Genomic DNA, 20,355 nt, shown 5'->3' with positions numbered 1-20,355 from the left:
CTGTGCTTGGATCCAGAGATATAGAGACAATTCGGTTCCCAGTGGAAAAGGCAACAAGGAAAATGAATCGGAAAGCCATTAGGAAATATCCTCTGCAGCAGCTGGAATCACAACCACAGTGCAGATGATCCAACTGGACACACAGACACTCTGTGTCTTTCTGTTTGTGACAAACACCTACACACAGAGACACGTAGTTCTTTTTCACAGCATTGGACACACAGTATATCACATGGTCTTTATACTATGTGAGGATGGAGGCACGGTAAACAATTTTCTCTGTTTTCTTATATCCATAGAAACAGACTGTTGGTCTCCACCACTTTACAGTCAACACAAATCACACATAGCTGGACTCACCTCACATAGTGCCTTAATTCTGACATGCACAAATTTACACACAGTTATTCTGAGAAGAACTATATAGCTCTTTTCCATTGCCCGGTCCCCTGCGGACAGATGGAAATATAGATAGCCAGAGCAGGGAGAAATAAGAGAGGTAATAGGGTAGTTAGGGGGGACGATGGAAGAGGGTTGGGGGTTGGTGGTTGAGTGTCTCTGACCATTCCCCAGTTAGACTGAGCAGCTGCAGAGATATTTGACCGCATTCCTGATTTCTGACACAAATTGAATTAATGGGCTGCGGGGAGTTGAGACGGCCCTATTCCCTTCCCCTACCCACTCAGTGGGGCACCTCACCTCACCCCCGCCTTTATCCCCAAACTCTAAAATGAGTCTCTCAATCAGGGGGTCCCCCATGCACATTTTCCTCACCCCCACTGGACCCTCATCATCATCAGCAGCAGCAGCCCACCCTCTTGAGTCAACACCTCCACAGAGGGCAGTAAAAGACTGGGGCTCGGGTGACACGCAGCAGGTGCGGGACGCCTGGTGAGAGGGGCTGGAGGGGTATAAATCTCCCCCAGGGTTCCAGCAGTTCCGACGTGGAACACCCAAGAGGTGAGTCTCGTAGGCGCCATGTATTGGCAACCAAGAAGACGGGAGGGGCAGGTGATGGAGATTGAGGAAAAGAGATGTACAGGGTAGAGCTATTTTAACCCCCATCACCCCCTGTTACTGAAATGAGTGACACATGACATATGAGAGTGGACTTGCCTGGCCCAGCATGTCGGGGGCGATGGGGATGGTGGGCCAGATGGCTGAGTAGACAGCGAAGAAGACCATCCAGAGCACCATGCTTCCCCATACTGCCAGGTGGGAAAACTACAACAGACAGAGGAAGGAGAAGAGCCAAAAGGAGGGAGTGCAGGGGAGGATAGAGATTAAGACGCAGAAAAGAGAGACAGCGTGAGGTCAAATAGTTTACATACAGCTCATCCGAATATAGACAACCTTTCCCTCCCGCCTTCCCCTGTCTTCATCCTGCTCTCTGTGATCTGCTGTAAGTGGACACTGTGTGAATTCCAGCGGGACCCCGCTTCATTACTGCCAGGCTGTTGTGTGGACAGCTGAACGGACAAAGGTGTCAGCGCCCTTCTGTCCATCCTGCCAATCTCTCTTTCTCCAACAGTAGCAGTGAGCCAAATCATCTCAGCCCAAGCTACTATCGTTTTGAACTCTATACAGATCTCCACAGATCTAATCGCAATATATAAAGCAGACGTTTGGTCAGATTCTTATTCTTCTTATTTTACTGAAGCAAAGTTCATGTACAGTTGTTCAAGTTTTGCTCATATATACACTGCAGGCAGCTAATGTTAAGCCGTGCTGCCTGTTCATGATGCATCAGACTCACTAATGCCTGAGTTACCTTGGGGTCTGACCCTATTCATTTGTTACTATTTATCTGTGGACATTTTAAGGCACACTTACTGTTTTAAACTGTGGTTCCCATATCCATGCCTGTCCATAAACGGGAAACCTGTCTACTGAAAGCTTGCCTGGCAGTATAACCAATAACCTATATAGTTTAAACCTTTGAGAGTAACCATATAGATGAGTGTAAAAATATATCCTCAAGACTTGAGTAGAACATTCTTGGAAAAGAATGAGGACATCTGTGCTCTAAATTAACTATGTTAAATTAAATCTGTTTCGCTCTTGTCTCTGTATTTAGTATTCATCCAACAGATGGTCATCTCACTGTTTTCTGATCTGTTTTTCTCCTTTGTCTGAGCTGCAATGATTGATCCATTCATTCCTCACAAGTCTCATCTGTTGAAACAAATTCAAAACTTCTAGCAGCTTCTTCACAGTAAAAGCCCTCAAGTGATGTGAATGGTTAGGAAGTGTTACTTTATCAACATTTGGACATTTTGCCAAGTTTTAACATCAGTGGATATGTTTGAAATATTGCACTGGGGCAATGGAAAAAATCTACAGCCCCAGGTGAACTGTCTGAAAGAAGAGGTGCAAGCAACTGCAGTTTGAGAAACCTCAAACCTCTGCCACAAGATCAAGGTAAGCCACATCTTCTCCCAAGCCTTTCCTGACTATGAAGCATTTAGACCTAGTTATATGAAATCCTCACACTGAAATCCTTACAGAGCAGGCTCCCTCCTCCTCTTTATTTATCAACGGCTGAGTAAAATACAGCACATGTTGTGTGGCATGTTAGAGTGTGTTAATGTTCCTACCCTGGTCCAAGCGGTGGTCTCCATTCCAGCTTTCAGACACACTGTAACTACCACATACTACACATAAACATGCACACACACACAAGGGAGAGGGAGGGCAAATAAAAAAACAGAGAAACTGGATTAGTTTCCCGGCGACTGTGGAGATAATAAACATTGTTATATAGTTAACTCAGCAATGTCTGCTAAAATACTCAAGACCCCCACAGCCCCCTGTAGTCTGTACACACATAACACAACAAATAAACACCACTAACATTCACATGAGACTGTAGGGAGTAAAATGATAGCGAGACTGTGAAATGGAGGAGTGAATAGAAAGAAGAGAGGGATGAAGAGGAGAGGAGACAGACTGGCTAGACAAGACTAGATTGACTGGAGACTCATACTGGTTCTAAGGAAGCTGCACAGTGCTGGTGTGTACACAAACACTGTGCAGATGCAAAAATATGAACACATCTGTATGCCAAGGGACACAGAAATAAAAACATAATACAAACAAAAACACGCAAGGAAAATGCAGGTAATACACTTACTGTGTAGACCATATTTCCTACAAACAGGTAGTCATTTCCCTGACCGTTATTGAAGGGAGAGTCTGTGGGGAACATGATCACAGATGCATCATGACAAGTGTTACCGTCCACTTTGTAAAGGAAGAATGTAAAGGAATTACTCTGGCAAGTCACTTACCATGCTCTAACATTTTAAGAGGAAACCAAAAGAGAATAATTGAATGAATCAGTGCGTTGATACAGTGTCCCCAAAACACCTGGGAGGGAGAGACAGGCAGAAAGAGAGAGAGAGATATAGGGGAGAAAAGAGTAGAAAACAAGTCAGTGCAAACTAATGCCAAAGTACATTTATGCCTCAACACTCCCACACAAATAAAAATATACAAAAAACAGCAATTCCTCACAGTAACACACAACTTCCACTGTATTCTTGCCATCAAAAGTGCCCTCATGCACTGTACACATACACACATTTTAACACACACACACACACTCACACACATACAGTAGGTTGAGTTGCTGGTGTACCCTCTAAAATGAAAGACTTCCTTATTCTAGCCCTATGAATCTCATTACAGGTCGCTATGGAAACATCCCAGTCTCCATGCCACTCTTGTTTACTCGCTGGCGTCCCAAACAAACAGTAGGCATCACTCATCAATCCCACAGACAAGCCGCAAGGTGTGACGAGTTGAACGCAGAGTGCAAAAGTGACAGAATTAGCTTTGATTTCCAACGCAGCAAGTGGTTTGTGCATTTGTTTGTGTGCATAGGTGAACGCAGGCTGTAAATGTGCGTGCATGTACCTTGGTGTTGAAGCCCTCAGCATTCTGGGTGATTCGGTAGAGCTGCGGGAATCTGAGCATGTTCTGCTGGCTGCACGGCCGGTCAAATATCCCCAAAGTGAACGGAGGCAGTGCAGTAAATATCTGGATCACATACAAGACACAACCATTAATACACATAACGATAGAGCAGTGTGTTTACATACACACGAAAAGTTGGACTAGTTGGACAATCAATGTTCATATTAGACTAAAATGAATTCCATAATGTTTTAAAAATGGGGAGCCTGAAGGCATCAGCAGTCAGACACAGTCAGTCACATAGAAACACACTTACACACACAGACATGCATACGAATGTCTCTGGCATGCAGAAAGAGCAGAAGACAAAGTAGAGTGAGATTGATTGAGAGATAAGTGGAAAGCAAGAGAGGGCAATTAACAACTAAGTAAAACAGGGAGGGGGAGGGGTGAGACTGAGAGAGAGGGAGAGAGGAGAAATGTAAAAAGAGTGAGACAGTTTGAGAGGGAGTGAGGGCGGATACTCACCACGTTGTAGAGGCCTATACACCAGCGCTCAAAAAGGATCTGGCCAGAAAACCCGTTCACAAAGGCAAACCAGAGCTGGGACACAAAGAGAGGGATGAGAGGGATAAGAGGAACAATAGTGGAGAATAAATCTGCCTTAGGGAGGTACTGATAGTGGAAATAGCAGGGGAGAGGTGGCCAAATGTATGCCTCTGTTCACATTACCCATGGCAAAATTAACCAGTGGAACTTGGAAGGCTGTGTATGGAGTATTTTCTGTTACAGTGAAATGAAACCAGAAGTCCTGCACACTGCTAGTCACCTGCACTCACTTTCTTTGATAGTTTCTATCAGTGTACCTTCATCTGGAAAGATTGTGGTACAATTTCCGACCTCTAATATCACCTCTGCATCAAAAAGCAGCAGCGTTTACAGGAACTGTGGTCCTAGTTTTGGAAAATGCTGAAACTAGCTGAGCAGCTAGCTGAGATAGAGGCTGAAAGACATGAAGGTCCAATTCCTTTATAAAAGTAATTCCAAAGTATCATGATTCATTTGGCAATGACATATAGATTTTTCAATATAAAATATGCTAGTGTAGTAGTTGCACTTCCTGCAGCCCCATTAAGCCATCTGGCACAAAGTTTTAAAAGCACTTCTCACAGAGGTTGTGGCTGGCTCTGAAACCACTGTCTGACTTTATGGAAGTTAATTTACCGAAACACAGTGACTAAATGTGACTCTGGCCCAGGGGAAACTTTCATTAACGCCTTGTACATACACACACAGTCATGGAGCAGACACAGGCTGATCTAAGGGCAGATAGGGAAAATGTTTGGGGCCGCTAGTGGGAGTTGTGGCATTCCTGGGGCATACAGTGGAGCATACAGCCTAGGGGTGAGGTCAGATACACAAAAAAACACCCACACACACACCCATCCCCCTTATTCTGTCTCCACTAAGTGGACAGAGACAGTCTCTAACCTTTGGCCTAGAGTGCTCTGCAGGGAGCCAATCATGTGAGATAATCATGGAAACACACACATAAATATACACACACACACAGACACAGAGTGGTGGTGTGAGTGGGACAGTAGGCTGCAGGCTCTGGCTCCCATGAGGACCTGCACCTGCTGGCATCCTTAATGTCAAGACAGAGGGTGAGGGGCGGGTGGCGCACAGCTGACAACAAATACCCCTCATAACAGGCAGGCCACGGTAGTGGTGTGCCCCTCCGTCACTCACACACACACACACACACACACACACACACACATACACAAATCAGTCGACCCTTGGAGCCAAGGCCTCATCACTGCTGATCTAAACACACGTTTTTTCTGTGCAAGTGTGTGTGTGTGTGTGAGCAATAGAGACAGAAAGCAGACACCAGAAGGGCACCTCGTCCATCACTGTCAGCCATGTTGTCAAACAGCTGCAAAACGTCTCTGTTAATGTAACTGAGTGTGTGTGTGTAAAGCAGAGAGGGTGTGGTGGCAAAGCTCTTACCTCTATAATGTAGAGGACCACATTCTTATAGAAACAGTAGAGGATGCACTTGGTGACACGGTTGTAGCTCCACGCCCCATGGACCAACAGTAGCTTCTCTAGGTAGGAAAACTACCAATCAGAGAGAGAGAGAAATGATTAAAATATTGGAGTTAGAATAAAGATTAAAATGAATAATTAGAGACACAAAAGTGAACAGAAAAGATGTTAAGAATGTCACTGGGAAAGGAGAGAGTTGAGGGAAGAGGAGGCTCACTGATAAAGATAAGTTGTGCAAGATCCCCGGGGCTGTGTGATAAACAACTCAAACAGTGAAAGTGACAGAAAGCATTCATGTGAGACACAGACACAGACGAGACTCCTGCTTAGTTAGGAGAACAATCAGGCTGCATTTCATCCTGTTCACATTTGCAATGAGTTGTCATTGTCAGCATTGTGAACAGTTGTAGTTACTGATAAATACTTTTGCTTCTTTAGTCCATATAATGTTAGAGAATAGAGAAAACCTCCCATCACAGCTTCTTCAAATTGCTTGTTTTGTCCAACCAAAAGTGAAACACATAAAACAGAAAGGCAGTAAATCCTCACATTTGAGAAGTAAAACCAGATGTTTGCCATTTTCACTGATAAATGAGTCGAATAATTAGCCAACTGTCAAAATCAACTAGCTGTTTGTACAAGATTTTTTTTTGTTTGCAATGAAGCAAATTGGGAAAAAATCTGCCTAGAGCTCCTGGAAAAGTCCAAATCAGTACAGAAACATTTCTAAACCAGTACAAATATATGTAGTTTCTTGTAGACACTTGTGAGGAGCTAAGTGTCAACATGACATGACAACATGATACTTGAGTGACCCCTGTGAGTAAATCCTTCTTTCAGTTGTCCCCCCAGAGGGAGGTCAAGGATCAGGACGAGCTGAACAGTGATCAGGTAAGGATTCAGTGTCTTGCCTAAAGACACTTGAGCCGGGTGGGCAACCAAACATGTGTCCATGATCTATGTTCATATGAAGCCTCTTAACATAGCTGTGTGACCCTAACCATGCATGAATAACTGCCCTCTGTGTGTCTCTATGCTGTGTCTACACCCCACCTGTGCTATGGAGTAGTCAGAGGAGTTGGTGGCCTGCATGCCCTCGTTGCCACTGATCCCGACCCCAACATGAGCCGTCTGTATCATGCCCACGTCGTTCGCACCATCACCTATCGCCAGTGTGATGGCTTTCACGTGCTTCTTCACCATATCCACGATCTCTGACTTCTGCAGCGGAGACACTCTGAGGAAAAAGGAAGAAGAGATGGTAGAGATAGAGGTTCATTTTAAATGTACACAGCTGTCTGTTTCAGTGGGTGGAGGGTGGGAGTAGGTTTAGGTTTAGGTGGAGACATGGGAAAAATTTAGAGAAATTTAGAGATAGAAGGAAAAAACAGGCATTCGGAAAGAAAGAAAAAAGTCTGGGCAACTGAGAGTGGGAAACAGTTGAAAGGGGAAAAAGAAAGAGATGGATGAGAGGCTGGCACGGCTCTGTTTACTGCTCTTCACCAGGTATTAGGAAACAATGATTCACTGTTCACTGCTAATAAGACTCCGCGTAGCTCACGTTTGATGTGTTTCTATGTGTGTGTGCATGCCTGTGTACGTCTGAGTGTGCCTCAGAACATGTGTGCGTGTGTGTGTCAGGGAGCTTCCAGTGGTACTCCACCCTCTTGACCTGTATCACTGATCCTCTGTCTATAACCGGTTCTGTCTCTCTGCTGACAATGGAGACAGAGGGAGCTCGATTACAGACGCTTCCCCTCAGGGCCACTGACAGATGATGGTGAGGTGTTATGCTGCATTTGCTGATGTAGTGTGGATATTTTCTTTTCATTTCATGGAGTCATGTGTTGCATCTGTGAAATGGCAGCCTCTGTCCCATGCTCACCTGTGTGTTGGTTTCTGTTTGGCTCTTTACTGAGGAGGTTTGGATATGTTTTTTCCCTCTATTTTCACCACGATATACCATTGAAAGAATAGAATATTCTAATAGCTTTTGATGTATGAGACAGTAGAGGGTGCTAACCATCTTGTTGTTAATTGTGTGAGCTTATGGTAATTCTATACATATTCAAATTCCTGTGTGACTTTAAAATGCTAATTTAAAGATCAATGCATTTTTGACATAAACTTTTGGTCATATTTTTGGTCATATCACAAGACTGTTCTATCCCAAGCACATGGAGTTTGACAGGGAAATTTTGTAAATTTCCATTTTTTCAGAGTACCTCAAGAACGTCTTGTCCATTTGGCTTAAAAGTGCAAGTGCATTTTTCATCTTGGAAAAAGTAAGTCAAGGACCATTTAGTAGCTATTCTGGAGCTTTTGATCGGATCGGATTGTTAATTTTGTGTGGCAGTAACATAAGAAAGAGGGGTTTCTCTTTAGCCAAGACAAAATACGATCCTGCTTTTCACATGCATCTGAATGCTAGCTTTTTATTTGTTTAGTTCATAATTCAGCTTTGAATAATGGCTCTTTTTTAGAGAGATACATCAGGGAACAATCAAGCCTAACTGGTAGTGATCTTAGGAGGAGGTTGTGTGAGAAAAATCCAACCACACACTGTGTTTACATTCTTAAATGCTGCATTCTGTATCCAGGGACTAAGATTGAATTTGTCTTCATCTCTGTTTTCAAAACACACTTTGAATGAGGAGGCGTTCCTTCTGCCAGTTCACTGTCATTCACATGCACACAGCTTGAGTGAGTCTGTTCCTTACAACCTGCAACCGGTATGGTGAAAACAACTACATCTACAAAGGAGGAGGCATGGGAGAAAACTGATACTGGAGCTGGGATTAAACATGTACAACAAAGCAAGTTATATTTGCCCACAGTACAGCACTTGCAACTGTAGTGGCTTTGTGCACAGTATGAGTGACAAAAGCTGTTGGTGGCAAATGTTCTAGTTGTGATTTATAGTACATTTACTTTGTGTTTTACACTGAAGTACAGGATTTTTAATGTGTGTTCTGGTTCTTCTCTTCAAAGTCAGCTACTGTTCCTGTAGCACTTAACTATCTGGTAGCAGAAAGTAGATATTTAATGTGTCACGTAACTATTTGCTGCATTTTTAGAGATTAACCCAAATCTAGATATTAAATATTTATATTACATTTACCTAATTATAGTAATTACCTGAGCCTCAGTGATGTATTAGGTGATAGTAATTTGAGTATCAGGGCTGGACTATGCTCTTAAAATGTGGCCAATACTTCAAACAGTTCCTAGAAGGAGGAGGAGTCGCTTTCACAAAGACTGTTTCTGTGTGTGCATGTGTGTCAGGTACAGCTCTAACTCTCTAACTTATGTCCAGCACTCAGTCTCCACCATGTTTGTCAATGCTCTGATAATGATGTTAAAAAATTTAATTATGTGAAGCCGCATGAGCCATCACATGCGAACAGAATACAATATGATGCTTTGATGAAGATATGACAGAATGAAATTATGAGCAGATGTATGACCCGTCTCTCTCTCTCACACACACAAACACACACACACACACATCCGGCTGGAGCCCACAGGTCATAAAGATGGCCTATCTTCTATGAATATGTAACTAGGATCATGTCCCGGTCAAGAAGAAATTGCAGAGCTGGGTGGTCTGCTTAACATTCATACACTGATGTGTGCAAAAACACACATATTTACACACATGCACAAACACACACACATACACACCTCCTGCCCTCCCCACCGCCACCACAGGTTTTCCAGGGGGAAAACCTCAGAGAGAGTCTTGGCTTCTGTAGTCGTTGCTGAAGGATGGGATCAGCCTCTGCTCTTTGTTTTTCCTGTTTCTGCGTCTGAAGTGTGTGTGAGTGTGTCTGCATGTGTATCTCTCCGCTTCTGACCACAAATCTCTCTTTATCTCTCTCTCTCTGTCTCGCTCTACCTTTCCTCTAAACACTGCTAACAGTGTCTGGGATTGTGTAAAGTGGCATTGGGAGAGATGAAAGGCTCCCGGTGCTCTTCACGGTGGAGCTGAGCAGAAAATAAGCAGCCGCTAAGTCCTCCTATAAACAAACGCACAGTGAAGTTAGGAACCCATGCGTACAAGCGCACTCAACTTTGCCGCCCCTGAGACACACATATGCACGCACGCATTCCTAAACTGTGAACCATCACACACATACAGCAGATGAGACATTATCTCACAGACACCTCTATGCTTCAAAGCAGAATCTATAGCTCATTATGTACAGGCACCTTGTTAACAGTACAGTGCCCTGTGCACATACACAATCATTACAGGAGTCACCTACAGCACCGGTTCCCAGCATGGGGGTCAGGACCTCCCAAGGGGTTGCAAGATAAATTTAATCTATGAGATGATTTCCGGGGAAGGAACCAATACAAAACTAATTCTAGAGGACAAAAATGTAACCTAAACCTAAACCAATGAGACATTATAGTAAAAAATACAAATATCTACCAGAGTCAAGCCGATAACTTTTTCTTAATTCCTTTCTGATTCTAAATATAGACCTTTTCATCTACAATCACCTTTTTTATTTAGCAAAGGAGACAAAATTTCTCAAATCTTAAATAATGTCTAAACACAAGCTGCTGTACCAGAACAAACTGCCCAAATAAAATGTGATCTAAAACTGGCAAATCCATAAACACAAAGTGTTGTGCTCAGTAGGTAAATCTTGGGATGCACTCAAGAAACGAATGCCAGTGCTCTTGAAGAAAAAGGGTTGAAACCTTCAAACATGCAAAAGAGCAAACTTCAGCTATTTGTGCAGAGAAGAGCAGAAGTAGTGGTGTGGAGTTTTGATAAATGAACCCTGCTGAAGACATGTCATCATGAACAAGCTTTATGACTAATAAATACATTTTATCAAAACTCCACATCATCCTGCTCCTCTACATTTGAGTACCTGAAGTTTGCTCTTTCGCACATGTTCTAAAACTGGTCCTAAAGGCACATTTTGGTCTGCATGGAAAAAGAGCTGATGTTTGATGCCAAGCCCTAGCCAGGGGAGGGAAAGATAGAGACATGGGAGGGGAAACGGGGTGCGCAGAGAGAGGGATGGAGTGAAGGATAGAGGAAAGGAGGCTGGAGGCTGTTTGCAAGGCCTGTGAGACCTGAGTCCGGATATGGGCTGGATATGCAAGGGAGTCAATTACTTCCCTCCTGGCTGCACACACACATGCACACGCATGTGCATGAGCATGTGCACGAATGCACACACACTCACAGACAAAAGACAAGTGGAAACTCTTTTATTAAACATCACAGCTGGTGCTGAGTGGAACATGACCAAAAAAGGGAACATGCAGTAAACATTCTATGAACAGAGTGCACTTTGTATCAATGGAAATGTGTAATGGCAATGCCTGTGTGTGTCTGTGTGTGCCTGAGTGTATTGGTGCCCATTCCTGGGGTACCAGCACTAAGTGAGTCATGACTTTGACATTTCCATGCAACTGAGTGTATTACATTACTCCTGCTGCGCAGCGGGACAGCCTTTTATCATCCTCATTCATTTGCTGACCGTGGGCAACCGACAACCTTTACAAACACATGCACATGCAGGCAGGCAGCCCTGTGTATGGACACACACTAACACACACACACACTCTCTCTCTCTCTCTTTCTCTTGCTCTCTAACATATACACAACAGAGTAAGAATTAGACCCAATGAAACCTACTCGCACCCACTTTCTCCTGCCAAAACTCAAGCTGGACTTATACGTCGGTGTTTTGGAAATTAATGAGATTCATGGTCATTTGTGTGTCTATTTGTGTGTCTAATATCTAACCCCAGTTTGACCGAAAGCAGCTAACAAACAAGGATTTACTAAACATAGACCTTGTCAGTCAAAATGCTGCATTAAAATGTATATTTCAGTATATTTCAGTTTGCAGACAACCTCTCCTTTTTCTTTGAATATAGGGGGTTTTCCCACAACACTACAATGATGCTGTGTATCTGTAAAACGTTTCTGATACAGAGAGCCTGTCCTCCTGACAGATTAAAATTCCAGACTTGGTCTAGACTTCTTGCAGACTGATTTGTTTCCGGGTTTTTTGTGTTCTTTTTTTTGTCACAAGACGTAAACTTCCTCACTGTCATTTTTTATGAAGTCTGCGCATGTTTTCATAGGATTTTCCGCTTTCATGCTGGTTTTATGGGCACCGAGCTCTGATTTAGAAACATTTGCCCTCTATTTCCACGCTTTGTTTCAGCAGAATGAAATTTCATCAAAGACGACCAAAACAAATTGTCATTTCCTTTTCGTTTTGAATGAGTGCAATAACTGCACCGTAGACAAATTTTGATTAATATCTCCCCAAACAACAGGGAGACTGAAAACTGAAATATCAGTATCAAAGATGACTTGAACACGAACAAGGTAAAGCTTTTTTAAAGATTTGTTTTTGCTTTTTCAACTCAGAATTCCATACTTTTCCAAGCTTTGCAGACCAATGTATATATCCTGTGTATATATAAAAGTAAACCTCTGTATGTCTATGTGTAATGAATGAGTCTTCCTTACCGACAGCAGATGACAGCCTTGCAGGACAATGCCAAGTCGAGGAAGGCCTGGCGCAGCTCGAAGGACAGCGCATATTTCAGTGTCTGACCATCAATGATCAGCGCCAGCTCATTCTCCTTCCTCAGCGAGTCACCCAGCGACGAACAGTGAGTTGTCAGTGTGGCACGAGTAGCCTGCAGGGACACAAAGACACAGAGAGAAGGGTTTTTCTTAAATCTTTTTCTAGTAAGGAAGACTGACCACATGTGCCACTCCTCCACATCATCAACATGCTTTTACTGACAAGCCTCTATCTCCACTGTTTATTCAAGTCAGCACATCATATAAAGATGTGATGTGAAAGATGTGATGTGTATGATGAAATGTTTTTGGCTTCCAGTGAAAAGCTAACCTCTAACGCTGAACATCACCACTAACTGCCAACCATCTTAAATCCTAATCTGCATCCTAACCAATCGTAACTCTAAAGCTCGCCCTGAAAATGACTCTTTTTCTTATGCGATCTGGCAGCGGTCCTTTTCAAGTGTTCATGTTCAGGTTTTATGTTTTTGTGGGGATATTGTGGCCTCTATAGTGGTGAAATACAAATCACACACATCAAAACATGCAGACCAATTTGTTGAAAGGTCAAACCCACTGGCAGTAAATGGAAGACATATGCTCTTGGTTGCACAGGCTCCTTTCATCTGGGGAAAGAATTTGCTTCTGTGTACACTAAACAATTAAGAATGCCAATATAAAGTTCACAGTTGTTCTAGACATCATCACAACAAGCTGATGCTATGATTTCCTGGAGGCACATCCAACCATGCAATCAAATCTTAAATCTTTCCTCCACAAAACAGCACCACACCACAGTGGGTAGAAAAATGGCAAAAGGGAGAGACTGACAAACACAGAGCCCGAGGAAAAAAGTTAAGAAGATAAATGTGTGAGACTACTGTCATTTGCAAATGCGCTGTTCATTTATAACAACAAAGTGTAAGTGTGTGAGTGTGTGTGTGTTTGTGTGAGTGCCAGCTCGCCTGCAGGGCAGTAGTTTGGGGCAGTTTTGATGGAGCTCTTGATAATAGAGGAACAGGGATTAATAGAGAAAATAAACATCCCACGGAGGTGTAATGAATTCCATGTGGAGGGGCAGGCACGCTATAAGCTACCAGTCGGGCCCCCCTACCCCACCCCACCCCACAACTTCTTTACTACCACTGACTTAAATTATGATTTCTATGGGATCCCAATCCCAAGCATAAACACAATAATAACATATTTAAGATGTTTGTGCATCAACCTTGCCTTTTGTGATCCATCCGTTTTAGATAAAGTAAATTACACAGTTGTTCGACCATTTTATTTGTTTGTCGATAACAAATAAAAAACAAATAAAAAAGTAAAAAGAAACAATTGCCAGATTTTTAGCATGAATGTCAGAATGAATGTCAGTGACAACTAAGGTCAGGCCAATTAAGACCCATTTCTACTCAACAGCTCCAGCTCTGATCTATTGTTTACATGAAGAACATCACCAAGGGTACTGAGGTTAAATCACTCCAGCACTAAACAGATGGAACAAGAATGTTTTATACATCAAGTTTTAACCAGTACCATTGCAAAAAGCTATTTTACTCTCCATCTAGGGGCAGTTTGTTAGTTGTATATGCAGAATTCTGCTTATACACATAATAAACAAAGAATGACGCAAAATGAAATGCCCCATAACATGAACTGTTTATGGAAACATGAACAACTAGACACACAGCAATCAGCTACACAAGACTAAACTCTAGACCCTAAAGTGCACAAACATTTGAAAATTTGGCGCCGTTAAGAATCTACATAGTATCTCACAGTGGGTTATTGGCAGCCATTAGACCTGAGAGAGTCCAGTGACCTGTAGAGAGATGACCCCTCTGTCAAAAGATCAGCATGTGTAGGAGACAACACAGCAAGCGCACACAACCACACTCAAATATCCATGTATGTAATACAATCACATCAACAATGCAGTCTCTCTTCTTCTTGCCAAATAGCAATGCACACACGTCTTCCCTGCACACATAAGTATCCCTCCTCTTCCCAAAAATTCCTTGCTCTTGTTTTCTCAGCCTGAGGCTGTGTGTTTTCCTTTGTATGCCGGAATTCCTGTTTGCATTCACCTTTTCCCCAAACAGGGGAAAGGAAAACAAAAACATAATGAAAGGATTAAAGGAGATTACAGGTTGTCAGAGTTCTGAAAGTCAAAGGGGCTAAGTGTGTGTGTGAAGTGCATGTGTTTTTATAGAGGAGTAAAACATGTGTATGCATGTATGTGTCTGTCTGTTTGCATGTTACTGCACAGGGGTTTGTGTGTGTGTGTACTTGTAGTGCATGTGTGAGAGATGAGTATCTGACAAAAACCTCTTTTTCCATCCATGTCCTCACCCCATCACAGAGGAATGGACACAAAAAGCCTCAGCAGGATAATGCAAAGTAAACAGCACATAAGTGAAAAATGATTGTATAAAAACACTGCGCATGACACATACTTGGGGTGAAGGGTGTTGAGGCTTGAAGTCTTGCACAACTTTCTATACGGGACTGATGCAGTGAAGCTCTTCCCAACATGATATGAGCTGGAGTGGGACAGCTGCAAATTCTACATCAACCTCTCAATTTATTTAGAGTAATATAATGATGGTTAACTGTCTGATATTCACCATTACATCAACCTGTGTGATGATCAGGTCATAAAGGCAATGAGAGAGGGTCACATACATGGGTAAACACCCATGTGAATGCAAACATTCAGCAGCTTAGCATTGCGATGCTAATACACTGCAGTGACTTGCCAAAACAGGTCCAGTCAAAGCTTTGACTGCGGCTAAGATAACCCGGGATAATAACCAGGCTAAGACTGCAGGGAGCTATAGAAGATTAAAAGGGTAACTAAGGTACAAACACTAGTTAGCTCTTAAAGCTAACAGTCAGCTACCTACTAAATACAGCAAGTCCAGGCCTAACTGCAACCTTCTGACAAAAGAACGCTGTCTTAACATGAAAAGAAACAGCTCACAAGGGTCCACTATGATCTGTTAACACTTTCTCAAAGAGAACTAACGTGAGACCAAAGAAAAATGCATTACTATGTAGTTTCCCTCTTTCTCACGCTAAATTACCTGCTATTTTTGGAGACCTTAGAGGGAAAAAAATGCTTAACTCTTTGATTGCACCAGTTTCATTATGACAGATCTCATTAGCAAGCATTTTTAAGTTCCAAACTAAATGTTTATTTTTCTTGTGCATCTGAGCTCGAAGGGTGAACTCTATAACACACACAGACACACACACTTTGTAAACCATGTTCACAGGCCCCTTCTGCATGGAATTTTATCAGGTTTATATTTGGATCACAAAATGTGCAAGGCATGGAGGCAGTTTGAGATATCACAGGTCACCTTCTCTCATTGCATACTTTACCATGAAATGCACAAGAACAAACACACACAGAAACACACACACATCTCTCTTCTCTGTCTATATATACATATATGAACACAGTAAGGATGGGGAGAGCCAAATGATGATCGTCTCCAGGCCACCCTCTCCATTCAAAGAGACTTCAATCCCTAGAGCCATTGTAACAAATGTACATTGGCAGAGGGTAAAATATACAAAAAGAGACTAAGCAAGATAAATGGGAAAAGGTACAAAGAAAGGGAGAATGATGAAGGAGAAGGAGTGTGAACAAGACTGGGGAAAGGCTGAAAGAGAGCGAGAGAGCTGCTGAGTGAAAAGAAGGTGGAGAAAGACATGCTCATATCTGAGGTGCAGATTCTGTCACCAGTGAGATTTAATATACCATTTAATTATCAGACTGTGCATCTGTGCAAACACCCACATCCTCTGCTGCCTGAGCCAGAAACACACACACGCATGCACACACACATACTGCTGACAGAAAAAAAAACAGACACGCATGTGGTCTTTAACAGTGGGAGGCCTGGTATACAAAAAAAAAACTATTATAAATTGAAACTGCCAGAAGGATAGTGCCTGCAAATCGAGGCACTACAAAATGTGAATATCTGTGTGTGTGTGTGTGTGTGTGTGTGTGCATAAAGATGATTAATGAGCAGAAGAGAGATGTTGTTTGTTTAAGAGTTGTACTGTGGGCAGCATGACGGGGAGAGGGGGATTGTGGGAAAGTTAGATGTAATGTATATTCAGAACTATCAAGCTGATGAAGGTGATCACGTGCCACTGCATCTAGAGTAAACTGTGTGTGTGTGTGTGTGTCAGAAACAGATATAGGAAGGTAAAAAGGAGACTTCACATTTGTATGCTCATCTGTTTCAGTATTGACTAAACAGAAGGAGACAAGGCAAAAATTGGTGTCAGTCTGTGTGTGGCATGTGCTCTTAAGGTGACAGATGGCGCTTGTCACAGCTTCAGTGGTCACAAACCGTTTACCCAGGAGGCACTGCACACAAGGTTTGTTTTGATGCGGAGGAGCACCAAAAGGAGATCGTATTACCACTCACTCATCGCCCCCACATGGATCTGCCAAATCTCCTCCTTCTTCTCCCCCTGTCTTTCTCTATCCAGACTGTCTATCTCATACATGAAGTACAATAAACATCCCCCTGCTTTACTCACAAATACACTCCTGTGCTTCCACAAAGATAAACACCATATTTTGTTGCTTGCTCCTGCTCTCCCTCTGACTCTCCCTCTAACACACGCTCATTTTTTTACTGTCACAGCACAGATGCTGTGTAGCTGCTTCCTGTGCACAGAGAGGGTGCTGACAGATGTGGAGGTAGTGGTGTGAAGGAGACATGGAGCGGAGAAAGGGCTTAGTTGGGAAGAGGGCGGGCAGGGTTTGTCCCACAGTTCTACCCTACCATACTGAATTAAGGCTTCCAGTCTCTGAACTAACAACAGAAACATAAATAAAAACACAAAAAGCAAGACAGAAAGCCGAGAGCCCTAAGCTGCTGCATACGCACGCACCGCCATCTTGAAAATTGTGGGTTTGTATTTCCCGCCAGAACCAGCAACTGCAAGATCTACTGCACAGATCGGCCTTCACACTGCTAACAGAAGAAATGGAGAGTGATATATGGGATGAATGTTTTTAAAAAATGGGGGCAAGAGGTCGACTTTGAGGTGAGATTTTGATAAGCAACCTCTGTTTTATCTCACATGCAGGTCACACTTTCCAACAGGCCCACATGTATGAAGAAGCTGAGCCAGTGTGAGTTATTTTAAGTGCGAGATAAAAGTTCCACTGAAGACAGCATCGCTTTCATTCCACACCGACCCCCAGTCACAACCAGTGCTCTCTGAAGTTGTCCTGATCGACCTGATTGACTGGGAAACCACATGTGCACACACAAGCACGATACATGCACAAGAGTGAAACTGCTTGTTGCCTTACATTCATTTATCCTAACATCATAAATCTAGATTTGCACATGGAGTTATTAATATAAACTTTATGGAAGCGGAGATATCAGGTAACTGATCTGACAAACATCTGTGGGGTGTCATTATTTTATTTTGTGTATAAAGCAATGTGAACCAGTATTTATTTCTCCCCCTTTTTAATTGGGTAATGTTGCAGCAGTTTGTCATGTTGTTTACTCTGTCTCATGTTTGTTGAGTTGCACTTGAAAGTGAGTGCTACAAATGTCCCAGGCGTTAAAGCATAGCTGTAGATCATGCACTCATCACATGAAAAATTCCACTCATGGTTTATGTTTCATGTCAACCAGCTGTCTCTGAGTGCCATATAGAAATGTGTTAGCACGGTCATTTTGCAGAAGAACCATCTGAACCCTCTTTTGTTAATGTTAATTTTAAACATTTTCTACAACAGAGTACTGCTTTATTCATTCCAAAATGGGACATTTCCTTTTGTACTTGGCCTTCTCCCCAGGAAAGTCAGGGTCATCTACAGAACAGCAACCCCCCCTCGAGCTGGTGGACATTCAAAAACTTGCTCAAAGACACATCAGCAGGGTGGACAGTTGCCATTACAGTGGAGCAAGGCCAGATTTTCCAGATGAAAGATGAAATCCCTTCTCAACCAAGTTGTTTCAAGTTGCTGCTAAATGCAGTGTAATGAATGGAAAGTCTTTGTCTGTATTTGGCATGAGGCAAGTCTAAAACTACTTCACACAAAATCATTTGAAGAACAATAGGAGTGCATCATCTTCCCTTTCTGAAGATATTCTGTGGGTTTTTTCTATTATCAGTGAAACAGCTGGATTTGTCTGAAAAATTTATGATTTAGAAATGTATTTTGTTTATTCTGGAAGTCCCATCTTTAGACAGAACCTCTTAGCAATGACCTAAATCCTCCATTGCTACATCCTCACTACAAATCATTCAGCTGTAGAGGAATTTTTTTCTGCCTGAAAATATTTCTTAAAGTAGGGATTAGACTGTTTTCTTTTCTGATGCGTAGGTGCAAAATAATACTCAGACCTTATGATAACAGCTATTGTACCCACCGATGTCTATGTCTAATCTCTGTAGAGAAATTTCCCCAAGGAAGACTGCCATAACATTCCCTTTGGCTGCAATTAAAGCTCAGGGACAAGAATTTCAAATATGTATAAGCAATGACATTAGAGGAGGGGAGGGAAATGATAGAAATAAAGTTCTAAAAATATCAACTTTTAAGCCAAATGTTTCCTCTGACCCAGACTACACTGACCAGACAGCAATCAGACTTTGAACTGTTTACTGGAACAGTACAGTACGTGATCAAATATATTAGACTGGCTGCTAATATAATCTACCAAACCTTATTAAGAATGATCAACTTACTGTACTAACTCTATTGGTTTTCACCCCCTTGTGATAATTGTATAGGGCCTATAGTACAGGCAATTCTCAAGCTGAAGTACCCTTATTACCCTGACATTAAATGTTCACCCTGTCCAACTCAATTTACTCAGGGACTAAGTGGCCTTGCACGCTGTCTGGCTTTTGACCAGCAGTTGCCACAGTCTGGGAGCTCCCAGACACAACGTTGATACATGTAAAAGGGTAAAATTTCACAACAATTTCTTTTACTAGAAGTTGGCATAATACAGGAAAGGAAAATAATCATAGGTGTGAAGTTGTGTGGTTAAATTTAAAGTCATTACCAACATTAAAATCCTTTATACAGAATTCAAATTGGATGCAATGTTAACCACTTAGTCTCTAATGTCATGTTGATCATGCTGTAAACTAATAAAATCACTCTACAAATTCACAGTCCAAGGCACCCACCATCTGAGCAATGACTTCCATGAAGCAAGAAAATTATGAATGTAAACATAGTTTTCTCTACATCAAGATTTAACACACACTTTGGGCCCACAAACCGGCACTCACACATAAACCCATAAACAAATACACACAAGCGCGCGCACAGACTGTGCCTACGCTTAAAATTTATGAGCCATAATCTCCCCCATCTCACGTATAAACAAACTCTGTAAAAGTGAACACACTGTGATTGTGCGTGAGTGTGAGCACACATGTGGGAGTCTGGGGCTGCCTGTGAGAGTGTGCGAAAAAGACACAGACACCGAGACGCATGACAGCAATCAATCCACTTAGGTAAAGTCACACATGAAAACTGAATGCAAAGAACGCATAACAGGGGCATAAATCTAATCTAGAGAAAAAGAATGTCTCAGATCCCAATCTAGCAGGAACATACTGTAAATAGACTTAACAAATACTGTCTGTACAGTCTGCATTTAGCTAGACATAAGTTAGACTCAGACTCAGAGCCATAAATAGTATGAGAATATTGTGCGATGACTGAAAGTCATGCACTGTATGTGGATGTTTATGCAAGAGACAGAGGAAGAGGGGAAGGAGGAAAG

The 20,355-nt window shown here is 42.4% G+C and overlaps 1 protein-coding gene across 5 annotated transcripts in view; it reads right to left on the bottom strand.

Moving 5' to 3' along the window:
- Window positions 1-20,355, bottom strand: part of atp8a2 (ATPase phospholipid transporting 8A2) — a 48,911-nt gene that overhangs the window by 5,753 nt on the left and 22,803 nt on the right. For all 5 annotated transcript variants that reach the window (XM_051066825.1, XM_051066826.1, XM_018673870.2 and 2 more), the window contains 9 exons: window positions 12,488-12,660; window positions 7,027-7,210; window positions 5,935-6,045; window positions 4,447-4,521; window positions 3,919-4,041; window positions 3,291-3,369; window positions 3,134-3,195; window positions 2,598-2,654; window positions 1,117-1,224 (listed from right to left, as the gene is read on the bottom strand). In XM_051066825.1, the coding sequence (XP_050922782.1) occupies window positions 1,117-1,224; window positions 2,598-2,654; window positions 3,134-3,195; window positions 3,291-3,369; window positions 3,919-4,041; window positions 4,447-4,521; window positions 5,935-6,045; window positions 7,027-7,210; window positions 12,488-12,660 (972 nt within the window). The remainder of the gene's footprint in view (window positions 1-1,116; window positions 1,225-2,597; window positions 2,655-3,133; window positions 3,196-3,290; window positions 3,370-3,918; window positions 4,042-4,446; window positions 4,522-5,934; window positions 6,046-7,026; window positions 7,211-12,487; window positions 12,661-20,355) is intronic.

This window comes from Lates calcarifer, linkage group LG24, assembly GCF_001640805.2.
Source record: "Lates calcarifer isolate ASB-BC8 linkage group LG24, TLL_Latcal_v3, whole genome shotgun sequence".
Taxonomy (NCBI): domain Eukaryota; kingdom Metazoa; phylum Chordata; class Actinopteri; family Centropomidae; genus Lates; species Lates calcarifer.
This window is presented reverse-complemented; position numbering and strand designations above follow the sequence as displayed.